Source organism: Fukomys damarensis, unplaced genomic scaffold (genome assembly GCF_012274545.1).
Source record: "Fukomys damarensis isolate Sample0158 unplaced genomic scaffold, DMR_v1.0_HiC HiC_scaffold_17, whole genome shotgun sequence".
Lineage (NCBI taxonomy): Eukaryota > Metazoa > Chordata > Mammalia > Rodentia > Bathyergidae > Fukomys > Fukomys damarensis.
In genome coordinates, this window is record NW_022900929.1 from 6,091,909 (window position 1) to 6,107,489 (window position 15,581).

At 57.2% G+C, this 15,581-nt stretch overlaps 1 protein-coding gene across 1 annotated transcript in view; it reads right to left on the reverse strand.

Annotated features, from left to right (window-relative positions):
• Elfn1 (extracellular leucine rich repeat and fibronectin type III domain containing 1) overlaps window positions 1-14,097 on the reverse strand; it is a 15,271-nt gene extending 1,174 nt beyond the window's left edge. The window contains 2 exon segments of the mRNA XM_033764816.1: window positions 3-2,179; window positions 13,838-14,097. Of these exon segments, the coding sequence (XP_033620707.1) occupies window positions 3-1,904 (1,902 nt within the window). The 5' untranslated portion in view covers window positions 1,905-2,179; window positions 13,838-14,097.
• Window positions 14,098-15,581: the final 1,484 nt, after the last annotated feature.

The window sequence follows — 15,581 nt, forward strand, 5'->3', positions numbered from 1 at the left end:
TCCATGCTGTGGTGCCGCTGCAGGCCGTGGCCGAAGGCATCCTTATACACAGGCGACAGGAAGCCGTGCTTGGTGGCCAGTGGCTCAGACAGCAGCACCAGCTGGGGCTCGGCCGTGGACACAGCCCCAGACTTGGCACCCTGGAAGGAGGTGGACTCGGACTTGAGTGCGTCGATGCAATTGTTGATGATCTGGTTGACCTTGTCCACCTCCTTGGCGATGGTGGAGATCTCTGCCACCGAGCTCTGGCTCTCGGGGCCTGTCCGACCCAGCTCGCAGTCCCTGCGTTCTGGCTCCCCTGTGCGTACCTCCATGTAGTTTCCCTTGCTGGCTTTGGGTGTCTCGCCGCTCTCCACTAGCTTGTACTGCTCCACCTCGCTGGCAGCAGCAGGCAGGTAGGGGATGCGGGTGACAGCCTCGGGGCCCAGCAGCGGGCCCTGGGACAGCGGGGCCAGACCAGGCGCCTCCATCTCAGGTCCATACTTGAGCTCAATAATGGTCTTTTTGAGGCTGCTGGCTGCAGCCGCTGAGGCCGCCTTCTTGTGCTTCTCCTCCTGGCGCCTCCGCCTGCGCAGGCAGTAGTAGACAGCGCCCAGCACCAGCACCATGCCAAAGAGGCAGCCCAGGATGGTCATGATGTAATGGGTGGCTGTGGATGGGCTGGGCACGGGCCCCAGTGGGCTGGGTGGCTTGGGCAGGCAGATGGTGAGGCAGGTGTGGTTGTGGTGCGTGCCCGAGCTAGTGGACACCACGCAGTAGGTGTAGTTGGTGAGTGTGTACAGGTTGGTGAGGCGAATCTCCTCCTGGGCCTGTGTCAGCCTGGACACGGTGGAGGACTTGCTGTTGTTGTAATGTTCCAGCGTGTACATGCGGTTGAACGGGCTGGGCAGCTGCACTGTGATGGTGGCCGAGTTCTGGGTTAGCTGCTTGACCTTGATGAGGGGTCGAGCCTCGGCCTGGGTGGCCATTGTGGGCAGAGCCACCAGTGGTGTGGTGCCATCACCAGAGAAACACTCGTCATCACCGCAGGGTACATCGGCTCGGCTCCCTAAGCTTGGCTCTGGCGGTGGCGGTGGCGGTGGTGAGCGGCCCGTCTGTGAGCGGCCAGGTACCAGGCGGGGCCCAGCCACCTCTGCTGCGTAGGAGTCCTCTGTACAGACAGACTGAAGTTTACTGAGGATGCTGCGGTGGCCGTGGCGGCCCTGGCCCAGGAGGAAGTAGCCAGAGTAGATGGGTGGTGACTCGCACTGCATGCGGTCGTAGGTCTGTGTGGTGTTGGTGAAGGCAGCCAGCCAGCGCAGGAAGCCCAGCAGCTCACAGGAGCAATAGAAGGGGTTGCTGTACAACTCACACACAGAAAGCTTGGTCAGGCCTACGAAGGTGCCGCTGCTCAGCTGCTGGATACGGTTCATGGACAGGTCAATGTTGACGATACTGGGACACTCCCAGAAGGCGCTGGCCATGACCACCTCGATGAGGTTGGCCTGCAGGTAGAGGTACTCCAGCTTGCCCAGGCCACGCAGCATGCCCTCCGTGAGGTTGCGCAGCCGGTTGTAGCCCAGCTGCAGCACCTGCAGGTTGAACTGGCCCGAGAAGGCCCCATCTTCGATGTAGCCAATCTCGTTCTTGGTGAGGTTGAGGTACGTGAGGTTGCCGAAGCGGCTCAGCGAGGCATACTGCACGCTGCGGATACGGTTCTCATTCAGCCGCAGGTCCACGATTGTGCTATTGATCTGCTGTGGGATGGCCTCATAGGGGGGCTGGTTCTGGCTGCAGATGGCCAGCCACACAAAGCCCTTATCGCCCTCAATCAGCCAGCAGTCACCATGGGCCAGCCCACCCGCATGCAGCAAGGTGGCCGCTGCCACACACACCCAGAGCACACCCCACCCGCGCCCAGCCATCAGGACGGCCCTGGTGGGTCACCCCGCTCAGCCTGCCTGGGGGGACTTGGGGGCTGAGTGGCAGACCCCAGAGGGACGGAGGGGCGGGATGGGATGCCACCTGCACTCTCAGGGGTGCGCTGTCCCAAACGGCATACTGAGAGGGAGGTGCTCCCCTCACGGCCAGTGGCCCCTTGTCTCCCACCCAAGTCCTGCGGCAGCTTCAGCCTCCTTCCCCATGGGCCTGCAGGTCCTGTGGCAGCTCCACTGGCGCCGCTGCTCCGAAGTCGTCCCTGCTGCGAGACAAAAGAGAAGATGGTGGTCACAGGAGGCTTCCTCCAGGGCCCACTGGTTGAATGTTGCTAGGTCCCAGCCAGGTGTGTTCTGCAGCACAGACGGGCCTGAAGAGGCTGAGATGGTTCCCCAATGCCTCCTCCTCTCCGGCCTCGGTTTCCTCATCTGCAAAGTGGATGTGACACCATGTGCGTGGCTGGGCTGGAAGGCACAGTGACCACGTGGACTCAAGTCTTCACAGCCCATTTTACATCTGCATGGCCCTGGGCAGATGAGGACACTGAGGCCCAGAGAAGAAACAGAAGTCAGACGATTGGGAGGGGCTGGCTCTGGGCTAGCCTTGCGTCTGGGTGATCGTGATAGCCACGGTGCCCTCTGCCTGGACTGAGGATGGCACTTCTGCCCCCAGGAGGACTTGGCCTCAGCACCCTTGGCAGCCTTCAGGGGGTGCCTGAGCCCAGGCTGGGTCCTCAGGCAGGCAGAGGGGCTTCCCACAGACTCAGGACCATGGGTTTGGCCTGACAGCTCTTCTGCTCTGATGCCTCTAAGTCATTCCCCACCCCAGGCCTTAGTTTCCCAAATAAACCAGGGAAGTGGTCTCTGATGCTGCCTACCGCCTCCCTGGTGCCCACAATGTGGACCTGTCCCCACCCCACTTGGTGGATCCTGGAAGCAAGTCCAGGAAGGGACAGCAGCTGTGCCATGAGGTCCCCAGCTCTGCTGTCAGCCCTGAGACCTGGGTCTTTCCCTGTGCCCCCACTGGAGACTGCAAGAGCAGGGCTGAGCCTCCTCCTGGCCCCAGTGCAGGGAGGGAGCCCCATGGGGGTGCACAGAGTGGCTCTTAGGTCCCCCCTCCCATCCTGTTTTCCCTCAGGAGGAGAAAAGGGTGTGTGTTTGCTTGTTAATTTCTGGATTTACAGCCGCCCTCTGTCCTGCTCTGTGGCCTGGCCGGCAGCCAGCTGAGTATATTTCACCGATATTGACGTCTGCAACTAGTCTGCACTGAGGCAGTTCAAATTAGGAGAAAAAAATATAATGATGTGAAATGGATTTTCCCTTCTTTGGAAACTTCATAAAGAACAATTTTGATCTGGCTCCTGGGAAGAGTCTCTTCTGATTTAAAGACAGAAGTCAGAGGAAGCTGGGGCTCCTGAGAGGCCCCAGGGGACATGGTGGGGGGGGTGACCTGGAGGGGCCTGCTTGGGCCTCAACCCACAAATGGATGCTGCCAGGGTAGGCAGGAGAGCAGGCACTGCCCAGCTCATGACATGAGATTTACTGCACGTCTGGGTGGGCTCATTTCCATCCTGCCACTGCAATGCCTAGTGGGCACCTGCTCCCAGCTCCTCCCTCCCCACGGGGCCCAGGAACCTGTGCTTTGTGTCCCAGGGCTTCCTGGAAGCCCAGGCCCAGGCAGAGGTTGCTGGGAATGCAGGGCTGACAGCCTGCAGAAGGGAGTGCCCAGAACCATGGGCCCCTCTAGGAAACTTGGTGCTTCTGCAGGGCAATTGTAATCACCCTTAATCTCTTGCTCAAAATAACCCAAAGTCAAGGTAAGTAGGATTACAGGCCTGAGAGCCCTTATCAGAGGTGCCGAGGCATCTCCCTCTGCATTCACAGCTCCAGGGCAGGTGGCACCTGTGGGTTTGCACACTCGTGTGTCCGGGGGGCTTGCCTATGGGTGGGGTGGCACACACATCCACCTACGCACACTGGGCACATGTGTGAACATGGCCCTCGAGGTCTACTGGAAACCACACCAGGCTGGCCCTCTTTGTTCCTGTCCTCCCAAGACACCCCCAGCCCGGTGGAAGCAACGGGAGGTCAGGCCCAGGTGGAGGAGCAGGGGCTCCCATGTCCCGAGCCTCCCACCTCGATGTGCCCCTATGCCTGAGAGGGTGTGGAGCCCAAGGGTGGCTGTAGAGGCCAGGACCCCTGCAGGTCGCCAGGCCAGCAAGTGTCACCATCTCACAGACAGAGCGCTACAGGAGACAAGTGAAGAGCCCTGTCCAACAAGCCACGGAGGTAGAAAGCTCTGTCACCAAGGGGTTCAAACCAGGGCTCCCTGTCTTGGGTTGAGGGGCCATGCTGGCATGTCCCTGTGGGCATGGGCACCAGCTGGCTGCTTAAACAAATCACATGGGGCCACACACACACATCTGCCTACAAGCGCCGTGCACGTGTGCAGAGGAGCCTGGGGCCAAGAGGGCTCTGGCTGTCCTCAGACTCACTCACCTGGGCAGGTGGGCACTGCTCTCAGTGCCCCACAAACATGAATGAGGACAGTCGACACCAGCGTGGACCCTGAAGTGTGGGGCCAAGGGGCCGGCTGGTCGGCCCTCCTCCCCAGTAGGCCTGGAAATCCTGGCCCCTGAGATGATTTCCAGGAACCCTAAGCCTAACCCCCAAGGACTCATGGTCCCTGGGGGAACGGGTGGGCAGAGCTGGGAGGTGTCACACATCTCAGGTGGTCAGGTGAAACTTCCCCACAGGGCCCGGGGTGGGTCGATGGACTTGCTGGGGAGAAAGGGAGGCACGAAGGCAGCTGCACCTGGAGAAGGCCTCTCCCCATGGTGGGACAGTGGTGGGCAATGCCAGCTGGACACCACTGCAGGCCCTGCTGGGCCAGGATGGCAGGATCTTGTGAGCAGGAGAGAAGCCAGCTGTGGCCCACTTGCCTCCCCCACTGCCTCTGCTCCTTCCCCTGGGTCCGATGGGTCCTCTGAAGGTCTGGCTACTGTGGGGGTGGGCAGAGGCCAGGAGTATGAGCCTGGGTGGCACGCTGGGGATTTCTCGATCCCTGCCCCAAGGCCTCAGCATCTCTGCCTCAGTTTCCCAACCCGAAATTGTTGAACCAGGTACCCATAGGGCTCCTTTGTGTCTACCTGGCCTGCACCCCAGAGGCCTCCCGACCACACATTTGGGCACACACAGACTCAGGTGCCCAGAAAGCATCACTGTCACCCTGAGGACGAGGGGAGAGCATGGTCACATCAGCCTGCAGCCTGTCGCCTCACCACTAATGAAATACAGAAATATGGCGGTTCCAGGCTTTTAAACTTCTTATGAGAAGACTTGCATAATGATGGCTCTGGGCTGGGACAGTGCCTCTGTCTAAAAATAATGTCGCTCTCCTTGATCATACAGCCGGACAGTGGCCGGGGCTGGCCTGGGGCCGGAGCAGGGCTGGCCTGAGGATTTACTGGTGGGGAGGACCTCCTTCCACCTCCGGCGGAGACACGGGCCGAGGGCCAGGCGCAGGGGAGGCGAGACAGTGGAAAGTTATAGATCGATAACTTTTCCCTGTTCCAATGTTTAGCCGATAGATCATGTTTACTGCTAATGTTTGCCTGCTCTGCAGCGTGGCTGCAGCCGACACTGTCTTCCCCACCTCTGCCGCATAGCCCATGGGCCAACAGGTAAGTCAGGGAAGGTGCAGACCTCAGCCCACAGGACCTGACAGCCCAGCCCTATGCCAACCGAGAGCAAGTGGGGCTGGGCCATCCCCACTGCATCAAGAATCGCAAGACCATCGTAGGCCAGAACATGAATGTTGGCTTTGCCAAGTTCTCTCTGGCTGTGTGACCTTGGGCAAGTCACTTACCCTCTCTGAGCCCAGGTCTCGTCTGTCAAATGTAGATAATTGTGACATCTTCCTCCCACGTTACTATGAAGATGGTTACTTAAGGATTGTGGCACATCACCTGGCACAAGGGGCTTCCCTGCAGAAGTGCCTCTCCAGCTTCCCCGGGTTCTGGAGCCCCCAGGGGTGGGGCTGGAGAAGCTGGCAAGGACAGCAGAAGTAGGGCCTGGAAGTGGGGCCTACAACCTGCATGGGGAGGCCCTCGGGGATGCCCCTGGCTCTGGGAGCTCACTGCACCGACCTCCTGTGTAGGAGAGAAAAGGCTGGATCAGGTTTTAGGGAGTCCAGGAGGCTGAGTCAGCAGGCAGGCTGGCTCCTCGAGACTTGGCCGCAGGTTGGGGGCTGGCTCGTCCTGGACCGCAGCAGGCCCTGACCTTCCAGAAGCTGAGCTGGAGAGGACACAGGGAACCACAGCCTGTACCACACCCCTTCATTCAAGGGCTCAGAGGTCACCAGGGACGGTGCTGGATGACCTTGCATGTGACCTTGGACATCCCAAGGCCCCTGTGATCCTGGGGCCACAGAGAGCAGGAACCCTAAGTGTACAAGCAGAGGGACCCTCTTGCTTCCTTCACGACCTGTGCATACTATGCACTGAATACAGAGCCCTCCTCTGTCCAGGGAGCAGGAGGTCAATTACCCCCACTGACAGCCAAGGAAATGGGGATAGGGTACCCAGCTAAAAGTAGAGACCGGCCACAGAATCCACCAAGCAGTTTGTCAAAAAGCAGATTCCTAGCTGGGCACGGTGGCACACACCTGTCATTCCAGCACCCTGAGGAGGCTGAGGCAGGAGAATCACAAATTCAAGCCCAGCCTGGGCAACTTAGCGAGACCTGGTCTCAAAATAAAAAGGGCTGGAGATGTAGCTGAGCACCAAGGCTCTGGTTCAGTCCTCACAACCAGGGAAGAAAGACAACTAGGTTATAGCCTCACCTCAAAGCCTCCGAAGGGGCCTGGAGGTGGAAGGGAGCCCCACCTCTCTTGAACCCCCGGCCCCGGGGGTAGGAAAGGCTCTGGGCCCTTTGCTCCATCCCCTCTCCCCCTGGGCCCTGCAGAGCCAGGCTGCTCTGAAGTTAATTAGGGACCAAACATTTAATGGTCTGCTATGCTTCCACTGGGCATCTTTTTAAATTAAAAAACATGATGTACGGCACCGTTGGAGGGAGAAATCACTTTGGAATGGCTCCCTGCTCAGGCGCCAGCAGGGACTCCGGGAGGGGGAGCTCGGCTTGCCCCTGGAGACCAGGGACACATGTGACCCTCTCCAGGAACACCGGCCCACCCCGTGCCACTGAAAGCGTGTCACCCAAGCCAGGCGCGGGTCTAGGTGTCCCAGGAACGCCTGGCGCCTGGCCCATCACACCCTCCTAACCCTGGCAGCCAGGAAGTTCTATCTTTAGTCTGACCTGAATCTCTCCAGCTGCTGTGAGACCGAAGGGAGAGATCTGCTCTTCTCTTCCTAGTAGTGCCGTGGCCTGAGTTTCCGGAAGCCCTTTCTGATTTCCCTGAGCTCGAGGATTCTGCCCGTGCTCTGAACCCTGAACGCAGCCCTGAAGGAGGCCAGAACCTCATTGTAGACAATGTGGGCCCTGGTCACTCAGTGGCTGACTCCCTCCACACAGGCAGTGACTGTCTGTCAAAAGCTGTCCGACCGCTGATCCCTCACGCCTTTGTCCTGCCTCCTGACACCGTCAGGAAGACTGAATCCGCACAGGTTTCCTGTCTGCCACTAACTGTACTAAAGATTTGGGGCATGGTTTTTCTGAGCAGACTATAAATGAGCAATTAGCCTCAGATGTTACATTAATGAGGCAAATAAAATAGCCAGGAAGGCCGGGTGTGGTAGTGCATGCTAGTAATCCCAGTACTTTAGGAGGCTGAGGCAGGAGGATCACAAGTTGGAGTCCAGCCTAGAAACTTAGTGAGACCCTGTCTCAAAATTAAAAAAAAAAAAAAAATTAAGGCTGAGAATGCAGTGTGGAGGACTTGGGTTTAATCTCTAGTTACAAAATCAAACACACATTACCAGCAGGTTTATTCTTGAGTTACCCCAATATTAACATGGTGGCCAGAGCTGGAGCCAGACCCATAAGCTGTAGCAGCATCCTGCCTGCAGAGTGAGAAGAAGACCAGGCAGAGACACCCTGAGCTGTTACCTCAGCAACCCAGTGTCCTGTGTTCAGAAATGGGGCTGTCCTGCTGTCACCACCCTGTGCCGGGGATGCCTCATCCTTCCAGATGGCTGTGAGGGCACTGGTTGCTTCTGCTACCTGCAGAGGGCATCACCCACCACCTGCCTCTCCCACACAGCCAGGCCATGCCCACCTCTGGGGCTGCCGGGAGCTGGAGGAGGAGCATGCCTGTCTCCTGGCCATCCCATGGCCCTTTCCCGAAGTATCCCCAGCCTGGTCCCCATGTGGCAGCAGTGGCCTCTTGGGGAGAGGCCCAAGACCTCACTTTTTCCTGTCACCACTCCAGGGTTCTGCCTGCACCCCCTTCCACCTCTGTGCAGCCCCCCAAGACCAGCCATCACCCGTCTCCCTGAGCCTCCACACAATGAATTCTCTCGCTGAACATTCAGCCACCTGGAGCAGATTTCTCTGATCCAAATAGATCTTCTCCTCTCCCCCAAGCAAGCAGCACATTGTCCTGACACTCTGCTGGAATCATCTGCTCCCTCCAGCTGATGTGTGATGCTCCAGCCTTTCCTCCCTCCCTCTGCAGCCCCACATGGCTCCCCAGTGCCCTTGGGAGAGTCCACGTATCATAGATGGGCCAACACAGGGCCCTGGTGATGGGCCCACCTGTCTCTCTCCTGCCCAAGGAGGCCGTGCCCAGCCTGGATTCCTTGCATTTCCTCAGACGCCCTTTCTCCACGTGAAACACCCCCCACCCCCACCCCACCCCAGCATTCTGTGTGATCCCAGAGCCACACTCTGACTCGAAATAGCCAAGGTCTGATTCATGTCCCCCATGAGGACCCAGTGTCACAAGCACCTGCATAGCGGGCCCGGGAGTCATGGTTTCCCCAGGGCCTTCCCCTCTTCCTTCACCAAAACAGCTGTCTGATTGCCCGAAGGACACCCCTGGTCCCTCTTCACTGCCTAATGGCTTAGTTCCTTTTGCCTACTGTTCTTCCTGAGGAACCTTGAGAACCTTTCATCTCGCTTCTCAGAACCGGCCACCCAGGTGCTGATGAGTAGCAGTGAACCCATAAATTAATTCTGGAATCACTTGCAGGTAATATTCCAGCCCAGTACAGCAAACTCTTCTTGTTTTCTTTTACGTCTCTCAGGAAAGCTTTATAGAGTTCTCTGTAATGATCCTCGGTTTGTTTTTCTTGTAAATTCATTCCTGGGGATTCCTTGAGGGGTTGGTTGCTGTTGTTTTATGGTTGTCATTGAATACGAGCTGTTTATTTCATTATGTGTTCCTACCACTTGTTCTCAGAACAGATGAAAATTATTGATTTGTTTGATGTTGGTTTTATATCCGGCCCAGTACCTTCTTATTAAATTCTCATATTAAATTATTTTTCAGTTGGTTCTCTTCGGTCTCGAGGGTCTCAAATAATTTTAACTGCAAATAATTGCAATTCTTTCCTGGAGACATGCCATTTAATCCTGTTTCGTGTCTTATCGCTATGTCCAGGATTCCTGAACCATGATAAGTGCGCCTCCGTTTTTCTTTAATAAAAGTTTTTGAATGGAAATCGTTAAAAACGTTATCATTTAGAATGATACTGACTATTGAGACGAGACGGATTTTTCACTGTGACAAGAATGTGCCTTTCCAGGTCTATTTATTGCAGTTAATTTAAAATCAGAAATTGGCATTGGATTTTGTTGAATACCTATTGTCATTTATTAACAGGGCTTTCTGGCTGACCTGCTGAAACTATGTATTATATTAATAGATTTCTCTAACATTAAGCCATCTTTGAATTCTTTGTATAAATCATACATAATCACGTCAGATTATCTCTAACATTCTGCAGACTTGGATTTGCCTGAGGATTTTTGATCCAATATTCATGGGCGAGAGGCCTATGAGTTTCATTTCCTGCATGTCCTTGCTAGTTTGGGAGCTTGGCTGGTCTCACTTGTCCCTGCAGACGGTGGCCACAGTCATCTGAGAAGTGCTCTGGAAAGGGACACCCCGGTCCCAGGCTTGGAGGTCTCCGCTCCATGGTGTGCTCCCTGTGGGTAAGCTCTGCAAATGCTTTGCATATGAACCACCCTTTTCTCCGGGGAGTGTCCCCCACTGTCTGTGTGCCTTCTGAGGGAGGCTGTGGGTTCACTTGCAGCAGCTCTGCAGGCATCTGATCTGACAGAGTCTTGAGAACATAGGGACCAGGAGGGGCAGTCCCTGGCGGTACGAGGGCTCACAGCAGAGAGGCTGGGCCTGGAGACCACACAGCCAGGACCCACTGACCCATGCAAGGACAGACAGGGCACAAAGATGGCAGAATGGGGAACGACTGGTCCATCCTGACTGCTTCCCAGTAGGGACCAGGCACCAGCCAAGCTGGCTGCACAGAGCCTGCTTCTGAGAGATGGAGCCAACCTGCTCTCCCACTGTGCCTGCCCAGAGACGGTGACACACGACCTCTCAGTGCCCTTGAACCTGGGCCCAGGCCTGCCATGGCGGAGGCACGGCCGTGTCCACTGCACAGCCCGAAGCTGCCACAGCAGACAGCGAATCCCCTGCACCCAGCTGTGAGAAGCTCAGGCAGCCAAGGGACCTGGAGGACAGCACCATGCTGGCTAGAGAAACGAGCTGAGCTGAGACACCACACTCTTCCCGGAGCCCAACCCCCAAAACCATGGCACAGAACGGCCTTTGTTACGAGATGATAGGCACACAACACACTCAACACCGCGAGGGGCCCTGTCCCCGTCTTCAAGGGGGCAAGCTTGGCACCCAACATGGGGCTGGGGGACAAAAGAGGGGCTGTGTGGGGATCGGTCACCCCACCACTTGCTGGTTCAGTGGGCCAAGGTCTCCATGTCCAGTGGGAAGCACAGGCCAGTGGCTGAGGACGGAGCTAGGAGGGGTGGGGCTGGGGCCTGGGAGAGGGCAGCGGCCACCCCGACCCTGGCAGCCCAGGGCCATCCCTAGGGCTCCCTGGTCACAGCTGCAAGTCCTGAGGTTCAGACCCTCTCAGGGAAGAAGCAAAGGGAGGACCTGCCCCTTCCTTGGCCCCTGGAAACACCAGAACCTAGGGTAATACCCCCACCAGAATAAAGGCTCAAACTCACTTCCAGCCCCTCCAGGGAGCAAGCGCTGGGCTGTGTGAAGGGGAGACCCTGGCTGGCAGCTGGGACCCATCCTTCCCCTCAGCCCCTTGGCATCCTCTCCCAGCCTTTGCTTAATGTCTGTGGGAGGTGGGGCGCTCCCAGCAGCAGGAAAGGTCAGTCTCCTTGCACGACTCACTCCAAACTCCTGTTAAGCAGCACTGGGTCAACTAACAAAATGACAAGAGGGCCCAGCTATTCGGGAGGCTGAGACAAGAGGATCACAAGTTCAAGCCCAGCCTGGGCAAATTAGCAAGTCTGCCTCAAAATAAAAAATAAAATAGAGCTGGGGACGTTGCTCCATGGGAAGGCTCTGGGTTCAACCCCCAGTACAAGACAACAGTGGGCCATGTGAGAAGAAACCAAGCCCGTCCCTGTGTCAACTGCATGGGTTACAAGAGCAGGGTAGCCCTAAAATGTGTGGGCCAGTCCTGGTGTGAGAGTGGGTGGGGGTGCACCTGTGTCCGTGTGGTGTGGGTGTGAGCTGTGCCAGAGCGTGTGCACCTCCACCTGCCCCTCCACCCCTCACCTGCCACATGTGCACACACGCACACACTTCACGGGCACAAGTGTCTCTCACGGGGTTTGAGCCCCGGGCCTTCCCACGGAGCTACACCGCATTCCCAGCCTCTTTGTTGTTGAGACAGGACCCTGCTAAGTCACCCACCCCGGGCTCAAGCTCGCGGTCCTCCTGCCTCAACGTCCCAGTGAGCCACCACGCTGAGTGTCTGGTTCCTGGGTCCCAGCAGCAGAGTCTGACAGCCGGAGCAGCTGGAGGGTGTTCCATTTTCAGCGTCGCTGCTGAGGTTGGAAACCTCCCAAGTGGGGTGCAAGCGCTTCCTCTTGGGGCAGAGCGTCCTGACTTAGGAAACGAGGTCGTGCCTGCTCTGGTTCACACCGGGCTCTCCTGCCCCCCCCACCACCTCCCCAGCCCGTCTGTCTCCCTCCTGCCGTCTGGCTGCAGGACGGCAAGGACACACAGCTGTCCCCAAGAGAGCACTCCGCAGGTTCCTCGGCCTCGGCCGGGGCTCACATCTGGTGTCAGGGACCTCGGCCTTCCCCATCTGGGCCCTGCCCACTCCCCGTGGCCCCACAGCCTTCTGGATGCCTTTCCAGAGCGTCACCTGGTCAACCAGCCAAGGGGAAAGGTGGGGAGAGGGGGAAGGATCGGCGGGTAAGGGTGGGCAGGAACAGGCCAGAAGCCACAGTTTCCGGGAAGTCCTCCAGGAAGTACCAGGCAGACACACTTGTCCTCTCGGGCTGGACCCAGGGGAGCCACATGCTGGGGTGCCAGCCAGGTGCCCACATGGGCCAGGGCTCCCTGAGGGCTCTGGCTTGATCTTTGGATTCTTGATCACCAGGTCTCACTGTGAGCCGCAGTTTGGACAAACCTGAGAGCCTACAGCAGTCACAACCAAGACCCAAGTGTCAGGAAATGTGGCTCTTCACCACCCACAGGGAAAAGAGAAATACAAGCGCAAGCCCAACAGATCAACGTGGCTTGGTTGACTTAGCAGAGATACATCAGGCAGAATAGAGGAGGTGATGCTCGGGTTCCATCCAGCACTGCTTGGTTTTGGACTCAAGGAGATGACAGACAAGCTCAGAGCTGTGCATCTGTTCACTATTTCTCTATAGCCTCCTGTGGTGCTGATGCCACAGTCCCCACTTATCATGAGGCAGGAAGTGCTTTCTTGAACGCCCCTGGGGCGAAGTGCCAGGGCCTTGGTCCGAGCCTGGGCAGCCCAGCCAGAGCCTGTGAACAACCACACATCATGGGCCTGCGGTCAGCAGGGTGGGTCCCAGGGTGCGAGACCAGGAGCGAGGGGTGTGGCCAGCACAGCAGGCAGCAGAGACGGGTGCTGGCAGACACCAAAGATCATAACCCACACGCCCTGCTCAAACAGCGAGGCGACATCCACAAAGGCAAAGGACTGTGTGGGCCTGGGCACATCCCAGGAGAGGTGTGCACAGTGTGTCTATCAACATCGCCTGTGAGGGCTGGAGAAGGACAATGCAAACCAGGCCAAGCAGGTGGAGCCTGAGCACCATGGAATATTACACAACAGTGAAGAAGAGCCCGCCACCCAGCCCCGTGGGGTACTACACAGAGGTGAAGAGGAACCAGTCATCCACTGCCCGCAACACCTGCCTCCCCGTCCCCTGTGTCTGGAGCTTTAGACGCCACCAGTGGCATGCTGGGCTGGGGTTCATGCGAAGATGGTAAAGGCATAAACACTTGTGAGAGTAATCACCACATGGAGGAGGAAGGGGGGGCCCAGGAGATGCGTTTCATATCCCTGGGGATAAAGTTCACAGGGTGAACTGTCCCGGGGATGGTTAAGGCAGTAAATCTTGGGTGTATTTGACCACAATAGACAAGCTAAGGAAGAGCAGGGAGGGAGACAGGATGTGGGAGCTCAGGAAGCTCCCAGCGTATGAGGGATTCATTTCAAGCTGGGGGCCGGGGATTTAGCTCAGCGGTTTGGTGGCCTGCCTGAGTGCTCCGGCATTCATCGTATTATTCCTCATACCTTTGGTTGTATTAATATTTCATAATTATTGAAATATTTATTAGGGATTTAAGTATTCGAGATGCCTTGAATATTTTGTAATAAATTTGGGTGTTTTGTAAAGAAACAGACTGCCGTTTCTCGAGACTGAGCTCCCCGTCAGTGGCAGTATGCAAGGGGAGGGAGGGTGCCCCAGGCTCTCACCTTATGCTTCCTAAGTGGGGTTGTGTCCAAAACCAGCTGTGAGCATCTCAAAACCAGGCTCCAAGTCCCAGTGTGACCTGCACATCTAGGCAGGGGGCCTTTGGGAGCCAGCAGATTTCTGGGGAAACCAAGGCAGGCAACGGAAACCGGCGGCTCAGCTCCTGCCTGGAAGATGGGGACATGGAGGTCAGCACTGTCATGGGCACAGACAAGGCCTGGGCACTGGCAGTGGTCCTCGGAGGTCCTCGGTGGCTTCCGGGGCCACATGGCCTGGTCCAGCTGTTTTGCCGTCATATTTGGTGTCTTTTTCTACTCTCAGGCACGGGCTGTTTTGAGCATTAGGTGATCCGTGCACCCACCTGGAAATACATCCATGTTTCCTTAGGCTTAATGACTTCCGCAGGGGCCACAGTCAGGATTGGGAAGGGACTGGTCTCCCATTCACAGCCAGAGAATTTGAGGAGATGAAAAGTTCTACTGTCATCACTTTCTTGAAGGGGTCATCTTTCTCATGTACAGAGTGTGGCAGGGGCATATCCACTCCTTGCCTAGTGGTGATGCAGATATGATGGTAGGAGCAGGAGCAGCCACTTTGTTCCCAGACAGAAGCCACACAGGTGATCATTCCAGAGCTGTCCCAGCAGCCCTCATCACTGACCTAGGTGTTGTTTTGCGAGCAAGGGATGAACTAGAGGATTTTGTTTCAACAGCCTGGCTTAGGACCGAGGAGGGAGTTCTCATCCAACAAGATTAGGAGGTGAAGCTCAGTGAGATAGGGAGACCTGGGAGGCAGATGGGGGAGCCGAGGATCCAGCAGCCCTTCTCACCACCCCCACACCCCTCACATGTATGCACCGGGGTGGAGGCTGTGACGTCACTCACTGTCCCAGCTTAAACGGGTACAACGGCAGAGATGCTGCACAGAGCAGGTGTGCAGTAACCACGGCTGTGCTCCTCCCGGCTCTGTCCACTCCTCCCTCCGGAAGCTCTGGCAAGAAATGGGAAATAGCTCCAGAGTCCTGGGCCCTGTCTCCCAGCATCACATCACCCCAGGGAACCAGCCCTCCAGAGACAGGTCCTGCCCCAGCCCGCAGTCTCTCCTCTCCCTCCCACCACCCCACGGCTGCCATCACACCGGCCTAGGCTCCGCCTCCTCCCCTCCTGGATGCTCCTGACCCACTTTGGCTGCAGGATTCCAGCCCACTAGTAGGGCTGGGCCTGGTGGCCTGGTTGTGTCTTGGCTGAGGGTGACAGGGGCAGGGTGACAGCAGGCTCGAGGGGGTCATCAAGCACATGGCAAGTGCAGGGACACAGGAGCATGCGTGTGCCCACATGCAGACATGGCGGGGCTGGCCTGCCGTGTGCAATGCAGACAGGACCATGGGTACACAGAGCAGCAAAGAGGACTGCTGGGAGGGGACAGTGACCCTTCCTGAGACTGTGCTGGGCCTGACACTGCAAATGCTGCTGGGCGTCACCTCAGAGGAAGCCCAGCATGCTCCACTCACCCTCTCTGCCTCTTTCCTGAGATACAGATGCAACTGCAGCAACTGTGAGACCATGAGGACAAACAGTAATGAAGACAGAGTAGGAAGCTACAAAGACACTGGACCATCGATGGCTGTCCTGGGGTGCGCATCAGCCCCTGCCACCCTCTGTACATGAGAAAGATGACCCCGCATGTGGAGCTCCACCACACATCTGTGGGATTCCTTCTTATGCAGCCAACTTCAACCCCTAAGTG